This window comes from Sturnus vulgaris, chromosome 1 (assembly GCF_052056855.1).
Source record: "Sturnus vulgaris isolate bStuVul1 chromosome 1, bStuVul1.hap1, whole genome shotgun sequence".
Lineage (NCBI taxonomy): Eukaryota > Metazoa > Chordata > Aves > Passeriformes > Sturnidae > Sturnus > Sturnus vulgaris.
In genome coordinates this window covers 7,439,211-7,460,533 of record NC_142243.1, presented here as the reverse complement: position 1 = coordinate 7,460,533, position 21,323 = coordinate 7,439,211, and the positions used below count along the sequence as shown (strand labels likewise).

The window sequence follows — 21,323 nt, the reverse complement described above, 5'->3', positions numbered from 1 at the left end:
ATAAAAGCCCAGCTGCCTTTCTCAGAGGCGAGCTGGGCACACCATGATCCTGGCTCTCACTGAGTGGCAGGTTTCCAAATAACTGAGACATTTCTGAAAATGTCATTTGAAGCCTCTTGCTAATTTACTCATTATTCCTCTCCTCATAAGAATAAATGTTATTTTCCAATATTGCAGGTGAAGTGAATGGGCAGGGACCTTGGAGAGAAGGGCTTGATTTTCACGTATTTTAAGGTCCTATGACTCTAAACATGTCCTTTGTAGTCCTGTACCTCAGTGTTCTTCACCTCTTGAATATATCGTGCTCTTCATTTCAACCTTTATTCTTCCCATCTGGCTACAATCCTTCTGCAAGGATTGCCTCCCCAGTGTCTAGCCCAAGGAAAATGCTCTCCTAATTGAAACCTCCAGTCACTTACCTACAGCCCAAAATCCTGACAAGAGCCACTGCTAAATACACTGTCTTGCAAGATGCCTACATCAAGGCTGGAAAAACACCCTCTAAAAAGTAAGGACTGACACATTGCACCCAATCCATTGCAATAACCTCTGTCAGGATATTAGAGGCTGCTCTGATGTTTTTCTAACTGAAACAGCATCCAAGTACTTTCAGAGTGGACAAAATCTATTTGCCATTTAAGTACAAAGACAGAAGATTAGTGTAAGTCTCCACAGGTGGCATGTACAATTCAGTCTCCACTGCTTTCTTTTACATGATGCTCCTTCCCCAGGAGGAAGGAGTGCTCTCAGGATGCTGGGGGGCAGATTCACAGCTGGCAGGAATCACTGCAGCTCAAAAGGGCCACAAAACCAGAATGCATGACTCAACTGGCTTCTCAGGTCAGGTCTAAATAACGACTATGAATTATTGTTTAAAGAAGAAATCAGATGATCAAGCTGCTCTTCAGCACAAAATGACAACAAATTTCTTTATTCCATTTTTTGTCGAACATTACAAGAACATTGCACCATCCCATCAAAGCTTTTCAGAAACCTGAGCTAAACTGTGTGTGAGAGAAATTACAGGAAAAGCCCAGTAATTGTGAAGCCTAATTACAAGGTAATGTGGTGCTCATGAGCAGAACTGCTGAACAATTAGGGACTAGACTAATGAGCAAGCCACCTGTCAGCTGGGAGAGGGCTGACAAAGGGCTGGCACAGGACACTCCTGACAGGCTATGGAGGGGGATATGAAGACAAGGAAACGCTCAAATACTACATTTAACATGCACAGTATGAAAAGACCCACTGATTGGAGCTCATATGCTTGTTAAGTGTATAGACAATATAGTTATAGTTGTGCAGGAAAAGGAAGTTCAGTGCAGAGTGTGAGGGATGGAGTGATGAGGAGAAGAGCACAGGAGGTGTGGGATGAATGGGGCTGGAGCAGACACAGCTCAGATTATTTCCACTTGGACTACTGGATAGGGGGAATGCCAATTAATCACCAGCAGAACCCCAACCTTCCTGTTCTTCACTGCTTTACACCTACTATAGTACAATATATGTGCTACGTTGTCCTGAAAAAGGAAACCTTCACAATAAAGTCAGCACTTACACTACAGAGAAAACCTAACCAATAGCAGTACCTGGAAGTGGATCTAGAAATAAACTCTGGAGCAGTCCATTCTAGTCACAGAATCATAGAATCACAGAATGGCCTGGGTTAGAAGAGATCTAAAGATCATCCAGTTTCAATCCCCTGCCTGTGGCAGGGACACCTTCCACTATCCCAGGCTGCCCAGAGCTCATCCAGCCTGGCCTGGAACACTTCCAGGGATGGGGCATCCACAGCTTCTCTGGGCAACCTGTGCCAGTGCCTCACCAGCCTCACAGTAAAGAATTTATTCCTAGTATCCAGTCTAAGCCTGCTGTCAGTCAGTTTGAAGCCATTCCCCTTGGCCTGTCACCATGTGCTCTATGCACACTCCTCTCTGGATCACTCTTAACAGAGTGGTCAGGGCAGTAGAACAGCAGAAGACAGATCCTAATTCAGCAAAGTATTCTTTCCTGTCCCTAGACCAGTGGATAAAAATGCAAAGTGGAATTTGAAATTACTGTGGCATCACAAAACTTGTAAAATGTTCAAGTTTATAACTTTGCCACAACTCTCATTTTGTGCAAGTAAATTTAATTGCAATTCCAATTAAAAACAATGCAAATATACCCACAACTGAGCCACAAGCTGTGATTGAAAGCTGAGACAAAGCCTGTAATCTTTGCACTGAAAGCGTTTTTATGTCAGCTTTGAGACTGGTTCTTTTCTTTTTTTCCTGAGTCCTTTAAAATCAATAGAATGACACAAAGCTATTGATTAGAAATATGTTGTTTTTCCACATGCCCAATGATAATCAAGAAAATACTAAAACATGATCTCATCACATCAATTTCGTGCAACTTTCAGCATATTTTTTAGTGTGACCTTGAATATGAATCTTTTATTTATTGAAACACTTGCTCTAAGACTCATTCTAGATACAGGAAAGACCTTCCTCATTCAGTGTTTGAACCAGCCCCTTGCTTACTGGGAAGAACACAGATATTTTACTGACTGAATTATTTTGGGAGCAAATCCCTCGGATGATTCAAATACTCCTAAACATGCAGCATGCTTCATCTCTGGCCACCAACCTCCTCTCTTCTGCAATAATGCAGGGGGAAAGGAAGGAAATAGAGCTTTGATGAACCAGAAGGACTGAATTTTGAAGAGCTCTGAATGGCTGTGATATTTTGCTGTATGATTAACAGGAGAGGAAAGGGAAGAAGGAGCCACAACAGCTACCCATTTATTTTATAATTATATACTTCTATTTTAACAACTGTGTGGATCCCCACAAAGCATCAGCTAGATTTGTAAGCGGTCATCCAATTTTAATATGCTATTTTAAAATATGCATTTTTTTCTTTTGCTAAGGCATTCCAGCAATCTTGTTATACTAAGTTAATTAGTTTGGCTTTGGCATTTTTGGAGTCTTTCATTTGCATACTGAAAAATAAGAGACCAATAACAACATGTGCTTAGGAATCTGGCTACTGGTCTTTCATCTTAATCACAATTTCACCACTTAGCCAACTAGAGAAAGCTGTGAAAAATCCAACTATAATACAGAAAAGCAATTAATGTTGTAAAATGGCTCTTGGTCCTTGGATGAATGACACTGTAGATCAGCATTTTACCCTTAACTGCAAAGTCACCTTGGGTAAATCTGCAGGGTATCTATTGGCTTCATAAAGTTCCTTTAGATGTATTAAAATCAGTGTCAGTGTTTTTCCATATCAAAACAATAGAGTAAGTAATTCTAAAATTTCTGTGTATGTTTTCACAATATGTCTTTGTGTTTTGTCTCTTACAGAAACAACATTTTAGTAATTTCAGAGGCAAGGTGGCACTGGAGTCATTAAGGGTACATGAGAGGACAGAGGTGGATTTTAAAACACAGAAGATCAGAATCCTAATCTTAATAAAAGTTTATATTACTTTAGTATTTGACCATAATTGAAAGAGCAAGGGAAATGCTGTTTTTTCAAAGCAGAATGCAGTTGTAGAAAACAAGCCTTGTGTCCACAAAAAGTGATACTCATCAGTGGGGGGATATTATACCACACTATGGCAATACTTCATTCTCTGTTCCTGCAAAGTTTAGTTAATTCATTATCATTCCCTCCACTATGCTCTATTTGCTATACTCTAGCAAATAAAAAAATAGCAGTCAAAGTCTCTGTAAAACACTTTTTCCTTCATTAGGGCCATCAGGACATCTGTGATAAAAGGAAAAGGACGCCAGACAAAAAACCCTTAACTTCAATGCAGCTACTATTTCCATCATCATCATCATTCCCAGAAAGTGCTTATGGGGAGCACCATTCCCACGGAGAACACAGCCTGGAAAAGAGCTCCTGCACTCTGGCAGGTGTGTTTGTGAAGGTGTTTATTGTCTGCAACAGCTTTCCCCTCTACTTGAGTGGGTGGCAGAACCTGCAGCTGGGGAATGTGTTAATTCAGCACCACCCTTTAACACTCTCACTTTTCATTACAGGTATTAAAATTCTGTTCCCAACAGAAGACACAGGCACAGGAGACAAGGAAAGCTAAACATGAGGAAGGACTTGATCCAGTTCCCCATTAAATTCAAAAGAAAAGCTAATAACTTCCGTGATAATAGGAGCTGGACTAGAATCACATGAACAGCACACCACAAATCATTTTATTCTCGCCAAAGCTTGTTCTGACTGCAGCAATTTCCGGTGAGAGCTGGAATCTACATCCCCCAAATAAGCTCCACTCCAGCAAATCCAGCATGCATTGATTCTAGTATTATTTGGTTTTCCCCTGACTGGAAAATGTAAGGCAGCAGAGGATAAAAGAGCACATGGCTTGTGTGCAAGCCCCAGCCCAGCTGCTGCTGGACCACTGTTTGCATTGCTTCACCTCTCTGCCAGGAAAAAAAAATCTGATTTGATGAGGGAATATTAATCTCCAGTTTTGTTTATGGTAAAATAATCACTGATGGTGCTCCAGTCACTTCTTCCAGCCATGTGTTACATCCCTTACTAAGTCTTGGATGCTCTTGGAGAAAAAGGCTGTAGTTTTCCATGCCTATCTATGAGCCCACTGGGAAGCCCTAGATAAAAAGTGGTGTTTGCAGGTTTAACAGGAGGAAAACTGGAATAGGAATTTGAAGGTTGAAAATAGGAATTTGAGGGCATGATTCTGGACAAACAGCTCTCACTGCTAGAGCTAAGAGTTGGCCAAGATGATCTCCAGAGGTCCCTTCCAACCTCAATCAGTCCTTGATCCTGTAATTTCAGGAGCAACAAAAACAGCTGGAGGAATTAAGAAGTACATAAAAAAGCAATGGCCAGGGAGAAAGGAAGCAAAGCAAAGATGCTACAAAGTGCTCAGAACTCACCAGTTATCCATTTAGCCTCTGGGTCATGAATCTTGAAATCATCACTAAAGAGATCTTCCACTGTTATCTTCTTCTTCTGAGACAAGCTGTTATCTTCAACTGTAAAACATTCAAAAATAAACTACCATCAATTCAACTTTGAAATGCATCTGAAATCACAGAAACTGTGAATAGTGACATATCTCATTTGGAAATAGTCCACATTAAGCTTTGTGTCACACACAAATCCCTTCCCATTGCTGGCATTATAAAAAGACCACCCAATGGCTCACTAACAGAACTCTCCTTGCTATATAAACCTGGTCTAAGCAACTACAAAAAGACCAAGAAATAGGCCAAACCACACATTTTCCAACATAACATGATCAAAAAAGAATCTAAGTCATGCAAACACACCTATAGGTGTCATTGTGATAGATAATGCTTAATATTCAACAGCTAAACATTAAAATATTTCTGAAATTATGAGAAAATTTTTAAAATTAGTTAAAAGGACCAATTTTTTACAGATTATATTTTCATTTCCTTAAAAATTTTAACATAAACCATAGTTGAAAAGGTATTTAAACTTATAATCACACAGATTACTTCAGAAATTCACAAAAGATATTCCATGGGAATCAGACATTTGGTTGCAGAAATATTTTTGAAAATTCTATGAGACATAACCCTTAATGCCCAGGTGTTGAATAGCTGGCCCATGCTAATTTTAATTTTTAGTGAAAGGATATACAGTTCCATTTGTAAACATGGCAATATCAAAGCTGAAAATTTTAGAGAAAAACCAACAACTCTGAAAACCCAACAATTTTGATTAATATGTTCCCTCTTTTATTTTCTCCCATCAAATGTAACATTTTTTTTGTTTTGACAAGCAGTCACCCTCTATGAATAATTTGTTGTCAACATTCAGTTTTTTGCTGAAATAATATTTTCATGGAAACATTTCAGTCAGCTTTAAATACATTTGCTCTTTTAAAGAAAAGAGGAGGCCACTTTTTGAGTATTTCCACAGCAGGAATGTGTGTTTCAGCATCTTTCCTCATGACAGTATCCTCATGCCTGAGGTTTATTGGGAGCCTTAGATATCTTTAATATTGTTTAGTGCTAAACTTACACTGAACATTTATGATTAGAAAAGTGGAATCAGACCCTGAAGGCACTTATTTGTGGGGTAAAAAAGTCTTTGCTGTACTAAATTGAAGCCCCTGAGCTACCTGAGATGACAGAAAAGTACTTATGAACAGGGTTTTGTTCCACTAAAAGATGTTTCAGAACAAACTTTCACTTTCACCAAATTAAATTATATTCTTCTATGTTCATATTTTTCCCTAGTCTGGCTGAGACTTCAACCACACTGTTCACTGTGGCTTCCAAATACCAGAACACATTAATACAAGTCCTCAGCCAAATCCCTCTGTGTGACAGAGCTATGCCAAGTTATTCTGCATAATCTTATTTATTAAAATAGAAAACATAGGTGACAAGGACCCCAGGAAATCGTTCCAATTAATTTCGCCGTGGTGCAAGTCCCCAGAACTGAATACCCAGGGAGGTCAGGTGGGGCAGGAGCCCACACACAGCCCTGGGCTTGTGCCTGTTCCAGGAGATGCTTCCCCAGGAGCTCTCCTCCCTCCATAGGGACAGGCGCAAGCAAACCTCTGTGAGGGAGATTTGGGAAGAAGCAGGATGGGGACAGCTGGTTTGGGAGATGGGGACAGCTGGTTTGGGAGCTGCACTATCTCTGTTCCCCCACAGCACTCCAGCTCCTTGTGAGGGACAGCAGGAAGAGAGAGAGGCAGCACCTGCACACTTAGGAGCCTCTCTAAGGCATCAGGTGAGATTCCCTTTCTGCCCCCTGCCTTGGGCTGTAAGAGCAATGGACTACATTCAGCTCAGCCACAGAGCTGGGGAGAAAACAAACTAAATAAATCCATCAATGAATTTCAGTAATAAAATAAAAAAAAGAAGAAAATATATTTACTGACCTCTCCTCTAACAGACAGGTAGGTCAGAGCGCTTTTTAAGATTTTTAAAGAATTCCTCTGGCCCTAATGGAGACATTTATGGAGGAAGAAATGCAATTGTGGCATCTCAGGCCACCCACTCTGTCCTGAGCAGCAGATCCTAAGTGTGCCTCAGGGTGTCTAAACCTCTAAACCAGCTGGTGGACAGGTTGTGTTTTGTGTTGTCCACACTGCAGGGACCTGGGGGCCGCTCTGTACTTATGGAAGGACAGGACTAAGCATGTGCCTGGTCCTTTTTTTTTTTGGATTCACTTCCCCCAGCCCAGCAGATCAGATGGCAGCATGGCAGCCAGGCAAGTGGCACAGGGACTTGAGATCTGAGTGCCAAGTCACAAACCCAGCACCCAAACATCACAGCTAGGTGCTGAGAGAACCAAGTGGAAACTTGTCCATATTGGTTCTGATTCAATAGTAGAGGCATGACAGGAACCCTGTGTTTGGGTTCCTCTGCCTGCTCTCCATCCTTGCAGTCAGCACACCCAAACCAGCCTGGGCTGAACTGACATCACACAGCTCTCCAGAACACAAAACCAACAAAGATCCTCCACAAATCCAAACAAAAAAGGAGCAAGGTGCTGACCTCACTGCCTGTTTTGCTTCTTCTCTTCCAAGCTTTTTTCTCAGCTCCAGCCATGCTCAGAGGCTGCTTGATAGGTCAGAAGGTGACAGCCACCTTTGGGTGCCCACCTTTCTTTCCATCACCGCTGGTGCTCAGCCACAGGCTGGTGTCAGATGCTTTCCTCACACACCTCCTGGCCAGTTGGGAATTGCATGTGGGGGACAGTGTCTCCATCCCCCTGTGGCCAGCACACCAGGAGCTCCATTCCCACCTCAGCATACCTGCTTGATCCCTGGGCAGACCTGACCCCTCTTTTCCCCCAGGTGACCTCTCTGTACCCAAAAGGCAGTGGCCACACAAGGCAAACAGGCAACCTTTTTCCCTTCTGTAATATCCCACCTGCTTCCAATGGTGTAAAATACACATTTATATATAACTGTGGTTAACAAATTGCTCTCCTGCACAGCTGGTCAAAGGATAGTGCCTTGCTCTGAGTATCACAAGAGCTACAAAGCTTTCTAGGCAATGCCTTTGACTGTCAAACAGCATGCTGTGAATAAATGCTATGCAATGGCTAGCCCAGTATCACTTCTGAGAAATGTTTCTTATGGATTTTGCAAAAATTTTAATATGGATTAGGGTGTACTTTCTTTTTTTTTCAGCTAAAAGGTCAGATTTGAAAGGAGCAAATGTGATGTATATCTCCAGAAAGCTTTAAATATCAGGAACAGATGTATGAAAAATAAGCCTGCTCCTAAGCACAATGTCTAATGGAATTTGGAAAGGCCTCATTTTACTCAAAATTTCTGTAGGACTGGGTCCCCTTTTCAGCTTTGCTCTGTGTGTGTGTGCACAGGCAGACTCCTAGAAAGATTTGCATGTTTTTATATAAATATACAAACAATGGAATGGGACCTGCATAAGTGCCACATGCTGTGACAAGTGGGGAGCTGCCCATTAGGAAAGTCTCAGGACAACACTGCTGTCATTTGTAAAAAGAGTTTAACATTTTTCAGAGGTGGGTGAAATGGCAGGACTCACACACCCTGAAACTGGAGAAGCTCAGCATAGGCAATGGTGTGTGGTGTCCTATAGTGTAATTTAATGTAAACTTCCACCAATTACTGCTTCTTTTGAGAATGTTGTTCTAGAATACAAAAGGATATACAAATCATAGAAATGTTGATTTTTTTTTAGGGTTTTTTAAAATGATACATAAGCATTAGCTAGTAATAGAGCATTGTCACTGTAATTGCAGTATCTGCTGAATTCAGAGTCCACTGCTCCCAGTTTTTGTGCTCATCTTGGAGCAGGGTGAGTGACGTGCCCCTGAGAAACCCAAACCAGAAGGGATTTCAGCTCATCTGAATCCAGAGTTAAAACCTTTAAAGATTTGGGTTGATTTGAAAAATAATCTGGAAGAGACATACAAATCCTCCTTTTACCCGATTATTAAATACCTTAATCATTATCTGCCCTGCTAAGCAAATCTTCCCCACTTTCCACTCTACCTGTTGTTCTTGACTTTGCAGGAGACTACCTGAGAGATTACCCAAGCTCTCCCAGTATTAGACCAAGTTATGGGTCCAGGTAACCACTTCTCTTTGTCTGAGCATGGACTATACACCTGCATGCTGCCCTCTACCCTGTATATGTGCATGAAAGGGCAAAGAGACACTCAGCCATTAAAGCTTGGTTTGGAATGCAAAGATGTGTCCAAAACAGCCTCTTCTGTCTCCAGTATTTGTCAGTTCATTAGGGGATCAAGGGAGCAATGATCATAAAATCATGGAATGGTTTGGGTTGGAAAGAACCTTAAAATCATCTCATTCCACTCCCTGCCATGGCAGGGACACCTTCCACTATCCCAGGGTGCTCCAAGCCCTGCCCAACCTGGCCTTGGACACTTCCAGGGATGTGGCAGCCACAACTGCTCTGGGCAGCCTGTGCCAGGGCCTCCCCACCCTCACAGGGATGGATTTCCACCTGACACCTCATCTAAACCTCCCCTCTGCCAGTTTAAAGGCATTGCCCCTTGTCCTGTCTCTTCATGCTCTTGTCAAAATCCCCTCTCCAGCTCCCTTGTATCCTTCTTTACTGATGAAGCCTAATGGCCTCTCCTTTGGGCTTGTCCCCTTTCCACAGCCTCATGAGAGCAGAGTCTTGCTTATCAAACCTGATTTCTTATCATGACTGGGTAACCCACACTGCTGATCAAGGGGAGCAGTGGATTTAGTGCTCTTGGATTTTGGTGTAAGTGACACCCATAGTCCCATCTAGGCAGTGCTCAGCTTCAAGAGAACTTGTTGAGGCTCATGGGTATGGATTTACTAATCTAGGCTTTCATGTTCATCTTTGAAAAATCACAGCCTAATGAGTTATGCCTGAGGTAAGTGTATTCCACACACCATGCCCCAAAACATCTCAGAGATGAACAGCATTGTCCATAGATGTTGAATCTGAACACCAGCAAAATTAATTTAATAAATGAACTTTAATTAAGTTTAACCTTAATTAATTTAATTACATAATAATCCTGGCATGACCACATGGTACTTAAATATGCATTGAAAACTTCTGAAATAAACTGAATATGGCATGACAATAAATAACTAAAAAAATAATGCAGTGATTACTTCACTCATTTTCAAATTAACTCAATGCACTCCTGTATGTCTTAGTTTGTCATTGTCTCCAGCTGCTCACACAGCAAGACTGTGGGATAAGAAATTTGTCAGGGAAGGTGGCCTAGACTTGTTGGATTGAATGGATTTTGCATGTAATGAGCTGGAAATTTTTGCCCCACAACTTCTGTCTCATTTTTCCACTTCACTACCCTGTGCTCTTCCACTTTCTGAGGCTTCATTTCTCTCTTGCCTCCATTCTGCTCCTCAGCTCTGTGCTCTCTCTCCTGCTTCTCCCTAGATTCTCATCCAAGGAGTCCCTGTTCTTCTCCTCTACATCCCGAAGCAGGGGACCTTTGCCTCCCCCTGTGTTTTGTAGCTCCTCACCCTCTCTAACACTGAATTCTTTTTTCCATGTCTTGTCTCTCATTTTGTTTGTCTTTTCATATTCAGTTCACAGTCTTGTCAGTGCTGCAAAAGCGCTTTATTTCTACTCCCTAAGTAGGCATGGAAATTTACAGGGCTGTATAAATACATAATAATCAATAATCATAATGACACCACATTAAAATTCAAGCCTACAACCTCAGCAGTTACTGTAAGAGAAGTAATTTACAGAGGTTACATGCTCAGAACCTTGCTGAAACTTGGTAAAGGGATTAACTTAAAGAATTCCTTATTGGGAAGTTACTAATTGGTGTGGATAAGTACTACCTGGTATATCATTATCTGAAATTGCTTTGTAAACACTGTGGTCTGAACTAAAAACCAACCCAGCTGAATGGGATGGGATTTAGGTGCCAAGGTATAGGCATTAATGTAATTTCCAATGATCCAGATATGACACTCAACTGGCAACTACTGCTCCATGTGGACATGAATTTCAGGAATTCCTGTGTCCTCACTGACTGCCCATGTGGGTTCCTCTCCTACCCTGGCATATCTAAAATGACATTCCCCACCCATGTTTAGAAAATGTTTATGTTCAAGGCTTGTGCCCTCAGGTCAGCAGCCCTGATCTCTGAATTGAAATGTAAAACTCTAAAACAATCTACCTAAGAATGGCCTTGAACTCAGCATCAGACTGAGATAAAGTGAGGAGGGAGGATTCCTTTGATGTCGACTTTGCAGTTATTTTGCAACCCCTTTACTCTTGGAAGTGTAAAATTACCGAAGGAAAACAGACTGGAAGTGAGTTAAAGGTTATAAATACCTGGTGTCAGGAGTATGACAGAGGTGACAATCAGCGAGCAGATAACGAGAATAACAAGTAAGGCAATTGCAATTCCTTTCCAGTTTCTTTGAGGAGGATTACTCCCCACCAGCTCCTAGAAACATCAAAAGAAGACGAACATTTAGAAAAGGGCACTTAGACAAGGAAACAAGCACAGAATCCAGACAGCAATGTAAGTCTGCAGAACTGCACCCTGCGACCACGGCCCTTGAGCCAAATACAGATCACGCTGCTGTAATTCACGGTGGCATTAATTGAATTCTTCCCAAATAATTACACAGTGAATAAATGCAGTGCACCCACTGGTGGCTCAGCAGTGGAACCCACACTCTCCATTACCTCCTGGCACACGGGCACCGGCCCCATCCCAGCACTCATCCAAACTCACTCATCAATGCCAGTTTCCTACCAGCCCTCATTAAGTCTGGGAATGAGGAGCTTTACAGTAACCTTCAAGAGACTTTCATAATAAGATGTCAGAGAAGCATACAGGAAGATAAATAATTCACAGGGGCATGCACAGAGATAAAAATCAATAAGGATATCCCCCAGGTGAAGTTTCCTGCCTTTCCAGAAAACATGACATCTCCTCGGGGCATGCTGCGTGCACTCCTAGGTTGGTAGGTCTAAGCAATTGAAGACTTCTCGTCTAGCATATACATTAAATTTAATCACGTCCTTAAAACTTCTGAATAAAAGCTCCATCACCACGCACTGATTAGCTCTGACTGCACTGTGCTTGCACCATATGTTCTGCCTACCATGTATATACAGCACCCCTGCTCTCAGGACTGAGGTTTTTATGAAGTGCTGTGCTCACATTCGCAAGATCTTAAAAATTTATTGCACTTTCATGCATTTTGCTGGATTCCTCTTAGCATTTTGCACTATATGTGATTTCATGCACACATTGAAATCCTGCACCCACAGGAACTGTATGAAATATTAGTGCACTCTGCTTCCCCGGGAGGCTGAATTCACTCAAGGGATCTGGTCTCACAGCCAGAACAACTCTGGATGCTCCTTCTCCTTGTGAAACTCATCTATTTAGGGTTTTTGCCTCATTTCCTTTATAATGAGGGATGGTGTATCTAAAACAGAGCTGCTGGAACTTCTTTAAAAGACTATTTTTTTTTCGATTTCAAATGTTTTATGAAAACAAAAAGCTTTATAGTAGACTAAGTTCTTCTGTTATTCAGAGTTTGCTTTACTTCTGTTTCTTATACACTGCAATAAGACTGGAAGAGGCAAGTCAGGCAAACCTCACAGGTTTTTTTTGCAGAAGATGCTGGGAAATATTTTTTCAACCTTTCCCTAGAATTCATTTTACAGAAAAAGATAATGTCTAGACTCACTTTCTGTATGTTTGGGGATCTAGCCACTACAAAATCTATAAATCTGCAAGAGAAAGCCAAGTTTAAGGCATTAAACACCTGATGCACTCCATCATTTATTCTAAATCTGGAAAATATATGAGGCTTCTCTTCCTTCTGGCAAAGTGTGGTAGAGATGGCCACACCCTCCTCTCCTTGTCTCCTCCTTGTTTTCACTTGGCTTTCTATTTGAAATGAAAAATAATTAGAAGGACAAAATTTATAGTTTACTGTCATTACTGGAGAAAAATTTGAAAAGTAGGTCAGGAGCTTTGAGAAACGTAATTTTGGCAACAAGCAAGCAGAATAAACACTTCCATTTCTACAGATTGTTTACCCTAAATATGTATACAAGTGTTAATCAATTTAGTCTTCTAATATCACTTCTGGGAAACTGTTATGGTCTCCAGTTTTCAGGTGATGCAGAAAGGCACAAAAGATTCTGCAGCTTTCCAAGGGAAGGAAATTTATGAATAAGCCAGGTAAATAATGCAGAGCTTCTTAGTAAGTGACAGAAATAATTTTTCTTTCACATCAGGGTACAGGGGAGTCTAGAAAGAAACAGAACTGTGGAGAAGCAGGTGAGAAACCCAGCCAAGCCCTCAGAGTGTCTTGGGACAGAGGTAAAACACTGGCAGTGTTACAGAACTGATGGCAACAGTCACAATCCTGAAAATAAACTAACAACACTCTCACTACAAATGGTCAGAAGTTTTAAAATTGAAGAAAAAATTAGCTCATGGACTTGAATAACATCTAAAAACCCAGATGTAGTTCAAGAGCTTAATAACACCTTGCATTAAGTGTGATTTCCCCATCCATGAGTCCCAGAGTGATAGAAATACACACACATACTTGAGCATTCAGGACAGCTGTACTTGCACTGAATCCATTATCAAGTCAATCCCATTAATTCTCCAGGCATTCAATCAATATTTGAGCAAAATCTCAACAGAAAAAAGACTGTGAATATCTAGTATATCAAGAGGAAAACTATTCATAAGCAAAATATTGGGGTTTAATATACCACAAGGAAGTAGAAAATAGCATTTTCACTTTCTTTTCAAAATTCCATCAGGAAATTTCCCCTGGTAAAAAGCAAGGAGAGATAAATGACTTTTCAAAGGAAGACAAACAGCTTTATTCAGCACAGGTTTGGAAAGCTGCTCCTTTGTTCTCAGTCATTTGAAATCTCTTTTGATAGAATCACTTACAGCAAAACTGCAGACACATCACACCATATTCATGATAGCACTGCCACCTCAGATTATTCCTGTCTGTATTTCTGTTCATTCCAGAAGGATGCTGCTGTGTCCCTGTGACCATCTTTTACCTCCAGGGGAATTACAGCCCCACCAGCCTGTGATACCCCCTGTCCTTGGCAGCAAACCCCCACCCTTCACTGGGATTTCCTGCCTGCTCACACTGCTCAGGGGAGCCTCTGCACTTGGGACTGGAGCCAGGAAAGTGTTTAATTCAGCCCTAGGCAGGTCCTGATTCAAGCACACAAATGATGTTCTTGAAGTGGCAGCTCAAAGGGTGCATCCAGCACAGAGCTCAGAGCTGGAATTTTCCTGTTCCTGAAAGATCCAGGTTGCAGAGATAAACATGGAGAGCTAAACCAAGCAGCAAGCAGATGCCCTTTGTGTCAATCCTAAAGACACCAAATTTGGGCTTCATGCTGAAATCTGAGCACATGACACAAAGGGAAGTAAACCAAGCACATGACACAAAGGGAAATAAACCAAGCACATACGGTTTCTGCTCTGATGAAGAGAGTATGAAAGAAAACCCCGAAGTCACTCATCATAAGGAGCCACCTCCTCTCTGCCTCACATGAAGCCCTAGCACAGCATCCTCATGACCCCTGCAAGCAAGCTAAAGCCCTTCAGCCTGGTTTTCTCCTTCTTTTCCTTTGCTGCTTGTTTTCCACCTCCTTCTTCCTATTACATGAAAACTAAATTGATTCTGGATTTGGAAAGTAAACCAGATGTTTCCACGGGTTTTTCAATAAGCACACTTCATTGATGCTGCATATTAAAAACTACAAATGTTATCACTTACGTCTTCATTTCTGATTGAAAAACGTCACTAGCCACCTGTGAAGTTGGTTTTGGAGCCATTAATCTAGACATCTACAGTATTTTAAGACTCTAAAATACAGATATAAGGTGACACATTTTTCTGCCTGTGAAAGAATCAGTGTGTTGACATGTTATAGATGAAGGCTGGATGTGCTCCAACCCAAGATGCTGTCAACAAAATTATTTCTGGCATGTTTATTTGAAACCTGCCAAATGCCTGCCAGCACAGTGGTCATAATACAATAATATAATAGCTTCTTAAAACAGCTCATCAAGCACAACTTATTTTTTCTTTTTTTAATAACCGTGTCTATATGGCTGAAGGACAATATAGATATCACTTGTCAAGTATAGGTATTATATAATAAAACTTATACATCTTGGACCAAAATCTTTGAAGTATCAGCAGTACAATAGTCATGGTTGGCCTCTCAGTCTTTTTCAACACAGAGCTGCCACTTTTGTGCAATAACAATAAATCCCAGGTGTGTTATATGAAATATATACATTCCAGATACAGGTGCTGTATTTAGAGGTTCCTTGCAGAAGCAGGTGACATTGGGCCATGGAGACTGAGCTCTGGACTCAGTTACACTGGTGTAAATCTGAAGCAAAAGACAAAAGCAAATCCAAGAAATTAATGGCATGAAATAAAAGCAGGTGCTAGATGTTTTGTTGGCCTCAGGTGTCAGGATGGGGATTTATAGCACTGATTTTGTAGCTTCCATACTCACTACTCTTGCAAGCTCTCTTTCTTGCCTGTTTTTGATTTATTTCTAATTTTTGACCTTAAATATTACACTTATAAACACAGCAAAGAAAAAAATTCTTCTAACAAGCTTGTTAACTCTGTTAATTGAAAAGTGTGTATTATACCTTTCACTCATGCCACCTGGTTTTGAATTAGGACTTCTGCCTGATGGAATGTGGGTGAATGTGGTGTCTCTGACAACTCAGCTTACCAAGTCCAGAACATGGCACAGAATAAAAAGGTATGGGAACACTGTTGTCCAAGACAAAAAATCCTGTGAAGTTCAGTGGAAAAATAATCTTGCTGCTAATTAGTTCTTTACAATACAAAAGTGCAGCAAATTATACCTGCTGAATAGTACAACAAATGAGCTGAGGAGTGGGTAACTCATGCAGTTATTAGATTATTAACCTTATGTTGCAAAAGAAGAAACACTAATTGTGATGGTAATGGCAGTAAACTAGATGAATTGCAGTGGTTACAGCAGGAGGTTCACTGAGGCTCCTGGTTATTCTGCTGATTGATGCTGCATTAGTATCTCATCACAATCCTCCTGCCTGGACCCTCCACTGCTCCCCTGACTTAAACCTGGGATGGAGGTTCTTCGTGGGCAGGAATAATTTTTGATACCCTGCTTGGCACAGAGGAAACCTCAGTCACTACAGAATTTGGGAAGTATCATAACACAGATAAACAATAACAAGCATGTAGCTGCATCATTCTCACCTTTGAAGTCAAGCTGAGTTACTTTTGCTTGGGGATATTTTATTTATTTTCTTTCCTTGTCCTCCCTACTCGCCTCCCTCCCCTGTGCTGCTGCAGACCACCCTGAGCTGTGCTCCAGCTGGAGTGTGATGCTGAATAACAACCAGTTTCCAGACAGACACAGAGCCTGAGCCCGAGGCTACTGCAAACTCAGTTGTTCAGGTGCTAAAGGTGCCACTTCAGAGTGAGAGGAATAAAAACTTGTTCTGTTTTTACAAATGAGGCATGGCATGTACGTGGGCTTTCCTGCAAAACCCCAACAGAAATAAGAGGCATAAAACCATCTGCCTGTTGTGGTGATGAAAGACAACTATGTTATGTTTTTCTTCATCTTCTGTTGATGCTTTTACTAATAGGAAGCAATGACTTAAGTAACAGGGAGCATCTTTGCTGCCTACTCCCCAGCACTGTGAGACAACCCCTTTACCCTGCACACAATGCAGCACATCCTCCTGCCCTGCATTTCTGGGAGGCTCTTTTATGGATGCCCTAGAGCCATTCAGCTTGGTTCCATCTCCTCCCACCATTATCTGCAAAGTGCACACAGGCCAAGTTCAGAGGCTGGGCGCTAAGGGTGTGTTTGAAAGGGAGTGAAGAAGAGGCTGTACCCACAGCACTCAGCTCCCCATAAAAATAAACCTTGCATGTTTTCATGCCTTGGTAGAGCTTCCAGCCTCACATGTTTCTATTACAAAGCCAATAGGAGAAAATGAATGCCATCTGCATCCCACTCACCTAAGTGTAGCTCTAACAGATGACAAGACTTCCACAGTTCAGAGCAGAAGGCACCAGATCCTCAGTTAGCATTGACTGACACAGATCACTGGCTCCACTGGAGCCAAGCCAGTCTGTGCCAGCCACAAAAGAAACCCAGTGCTGCTACTCCGTTAAAAGAAAAATAAATTGGTAAAACGATTGAAATACAGTAATATCAGGAATTCCTAGCTGTTCTGGATTGCAGAAATGGATATTTAATAGCTTCCCATCATTTTTATAGGCATTATGATGAAATGGTTTTGGATCACCTCCAGACCCAGAAGTATTAAAAGATTAATTTAGCATCTCTGTGTTTTGAACTGGCATTTCACATGACTTTTGTACCCAAGCAGAGTAAGCACACTGCAGCACCCTCCTATTCCCTTACAGCATATGTAAATAAACATCACTGCCATTTGAAACACTCCCAAATTATTCCTAGTGCTTAGGGACAGAGTGACTCCATGGAACTTTCAAAATAAATTAGAACCTTGGAATGTGGACTCTGAAATCCTGTCAGAAGCCTTTTCTCAAGGTGACAAAATTCAAGCTGCAAACACCATCTGGACCTGTTGCACTACGAGTGGCTCCAGCCAAAGGCACAGTCATGTTCTGACCACAACCAGGAGAAAGGAGATGGCAATGCTGTACCTGTGTATGGCACAGGACATATGTGACAACAGACACTTTTAGCCAAGAACTGTCTTGGCCTTGATTTAATGTCATTTTATTAATCTCCTTCACTTCCCCCCATTAGTTTGGTTCATTATGGTGCTGTAACCCAGATGTTTTTATAGCACCTGGCACAGTGGGACTGTGAATCCTCTCAGGGGCCCTTAGCTGCTACTGTAATTCAAGTCATAAAATTTCATAATTAAAGATCCATTCCCAATAATGACAGAGCCCATAAAATCAACAGCACTTCTTTGATTTTATTTCAGTGTTTGATATAAGCACACATTCACCCTCTAAAACAGAAGCAAATCATCTCCTGGAGTGAAATATCTTCCACAGCACCAGTAAAACTTGGTTTGATGCTTAGGATTTTATTCTAGAGGAGTCTGTGTGTTCATCAAATCCATGAAAAGCCCAAATGCCATAGATTATATCACTGATCCCAGGACTGCTCTATGCCACAGCACCTGCCTAGCTCCAGTTTTTCCACTACAATGCTCTGACAGCCTGACAGCCTCCACAGTGAGCCACAACACACACGAGCCCTGAGACTCCAGAGCTGTGCAGAAAGCATCTGCAAAGAGTGGTGCTGCCAAGGCATGCCAGGATGGCATCTCCCCACTCTGTTTCTTGAAGAATTATGATCAAAAGAAACAGGAAAATAAACTTTCCTGGGATATTTGAGAGCTTGGCGAAACAATCTCTCAGCTTTTTTGTCTCCTCTAATTCTAAAAAAATGGCATTCTGCTTACATTTGTAAAAAGGCAATTGCAATTTTTAGTGAGCCTGTATTTCAGTAAAAAAAAAAAAAAAAATCATTCAATTTATCACTCTGAACACCAAGAAAGAATTTCTGATAAGGGAAATAGTGAGGTGTTTAATCTCCCTAGGTAGAAAGACAGCATTAAAAATTTTGTTCAACGTTATATTTTATAAATTCCTAGGTTTTTTTATAATTTAGTTTACAAATAATTTGTTTCTAAATGGTACAGGAAGGAAGAAATGAGGCAAACAAGGTTTAATTCCTAAATCATTTGCTTGGGAGCAACGTGAGGAAGAGCTATGAAGACAGCCAAGGTTTGAGGTCAGTGTGCTGCAGAGACAGTGGGAAGAGGAATATGAAATCCATATGAAGAGTGGGGAGAGAGAAAATGGATTTCAAACAATTATATTCCAGCACCACTCATTTACAGTTTTGAAAAAGACAAATTGTTTCATGCAGGGATGTTTCAAAGACAATGCAATTGCATAATTCATCATTGTACTAATATTTATATGAAAATGATACTTATTTTATAATTTTCCTTTAAGGGATAATTTTACCTTTAATTTTCTATGGTTTCTAGGATCAGGTCATTTTTGCTATGTAGGTCTCTAATGTTGCAGTATTTAGCCAAGATTTTAAATAAAATTATGGAAATAATATTCTCTGATACAAAATTTAACTGAATCAAACAATGGAAGAAGAATGTGTAAGTGTGGGCCTGCATTTTACACAATTATTTTAGATGAAAAGACATTAGAAGCCAAACCCTCTGATATTGGAGTGCAGCACAACCCCACCACAACTTCTTTAGCAAAATAGTTCCTTTTCTGCAGCATCCCTGTCATAGTCCTGCTATAATAAAAACCACACCTGGGTGCACACTGACAAACCACAGCAGTGATCACCTGTGCTTGGTCCCCTCCACCTCTACAGGTTACTCCATCATAGAAATGCAGCCCTAAACTCCATCAGTATCCCAAATCCAAACCCTTAGCATTAGTGCCCAACCCTCCCTGAGCTGTGTAATTCTTACACTTAAGGAAAATCATTTGCTTGAGCCCACATTGTTACTGACACAGAAGTAAAGTGAAAGGGACACAATAGCAAAAGAACAGATAGTTTTCATATTTTTATAATGCTGACTATTTTTTTCTGTGCTGACATCCATGGGCATCACTTGGACAATGGGGCAGGGGGGAGAGTCCACAGGCTGTGAAACCATCCTCAAAATAGCTGTGAAACATCTCACTTCTCCCATTGGGATTTGCAAAGGCATTTCTCAGATATTCTTGAACCAGAAACCACTTTATGGATGTCCTGATTTGATGTTCATGAAGTTTTCTTTTTTTTTTAAGTTTTAATGTCCCCAGGCCCTTGTCCAGTGGTTTGAAGAATTACTGCTCTTTGAAGGGTGCTGGGGCTCTTGGCATGAAATGCCAGCAGCTGGCTCAGCACCAATGCTGCTGTCAGGAAAAGCAACTCCAAGGTCTCCAAAGGTTTGTGATTCTTATGCTTGGTCTGTTTTAATTGATTTGTGTTTTTGCTAGGGCTCTCACAGAACACTACAAGGCTTTGCAAAGTCGTTTATTTTAATTCTCAAAACTTTCTGGTTGACAGGAAACACAACCAACAAACATTAAGTCATTTTTCCTCAGGAAAGCAAGATGCCAAATTTCCCATACTGAGTTGTGTTAACTGTGGCACAACACCACAGCAGCGTGACTCCTTGGATAAAAAGCACACTTTTGTTGCTCATTTTTCATTTGAAGGAGTTATCCTTAATTCAACACAATTCTGAGATTCAGTAAGTAAATTACAGAATGAAATGGAAACATCCACATTCCCACTCAAAACAGAAATTAAATAAAAAGAAGCAAAACTGGTTGAGACACAAAATGCAATTTTTTTCCCCTCTTGTTCCTCTATCATTTTACAAGGGTCACTACCACCAGAGCCACCAGCAGTAAAAACACTGCATTAGCATCATCACTTCTAATCTCCCTGAACAATTCATGTTACCATCTCACACTGACTAAAAGACTTCTCCTGAATCATGAAGGTGGTTTATTCCAAAATACAGGGATATTATACTGAAATAAACTTGCTGCAGGGTTCAAAAATAGAAAAATTACTCATGCAGACTCAATGATTGATGTTTGACAGGTTCATTGCATCCCATGGCAAATGCCCCAGAGATGGTAAGGAAAAAAGTGTCCAAGAAAGAAGTTTCTTCTACGCTCCTTACCAACCTGTTATTCTCACAGGAAGCAGGGTTTGGGCTCTGAAATTGAAGGGTTTATCAAACCCAGCAAGCAGAGCCATGGCCACATTTCCCTACAGAGATCAGCTTCGTATCAATTTGACATCTAAGCACAAGTTATAAATGACCTCTGTCTTCATCTCCCTGTCCATCCCACTCCTTTTACAAGACTTAAAGACATCCTGAACTGGTGATGCTGCAATGAACCTTCCAGCACAGACCTCCCTACCCAGCAGCCAGTCTGAGCCCTCTGATGTGGTGCTGCAAACAGCAATTGTACCGTGCACCTCCTCTGAGCTGCTCAGGCCTTAATTCCCTGAGGCTTCACCAGGATCCAGGCACAAGAATACTCCTGAGGACCTTTGCCTCTCTTCACCTGATCTAAGTTAAAAGATAAAATTCCTCCATAACTAATTAAAGAGTTCAGAAGTGATCAGACATGGAGCAGTGAGACAGTAAATGACAGGGGTATGTATATGTGTATATAGACACACACATACATATACTCCTGTATTTTATACTGGTATTTTCAAAGATGA

General features: G+C 41.1%; 1 protein-coding gene across 5 annotated transcripts in view; it reads right to left on the bottom strand.

The window, feature by feature from the left end:
• Positions 1 to 21,323, bottom strand: part of DPP6 (dipeptidyl peptidase like 6) — a 530,216-nt gene that overhangs the window by 154,305 nt on the left and 354,588 nt on the right. For all 5 annotated transcript variants that reach the window (XM_088158874.1, XM_088158879.1, XM_014872222.2 and 2 more), the window contains exons 2-3: positions 11,334 to 11,448; positions 4,911 to 5,009 (exon numbers count right to left, since the gene is read on the bottom strand). In XM_088158874.1, coding sequence (XP_088015000.1) covers positions 4,911 to 5,009; positions 11,334 to 11,448 — 214 coding nt within the window. The remainder of the gene's footprint in view (positions 1 to 4,910; positions 5,010 to 11,333; positions 11,449 to 21,323) is intronic.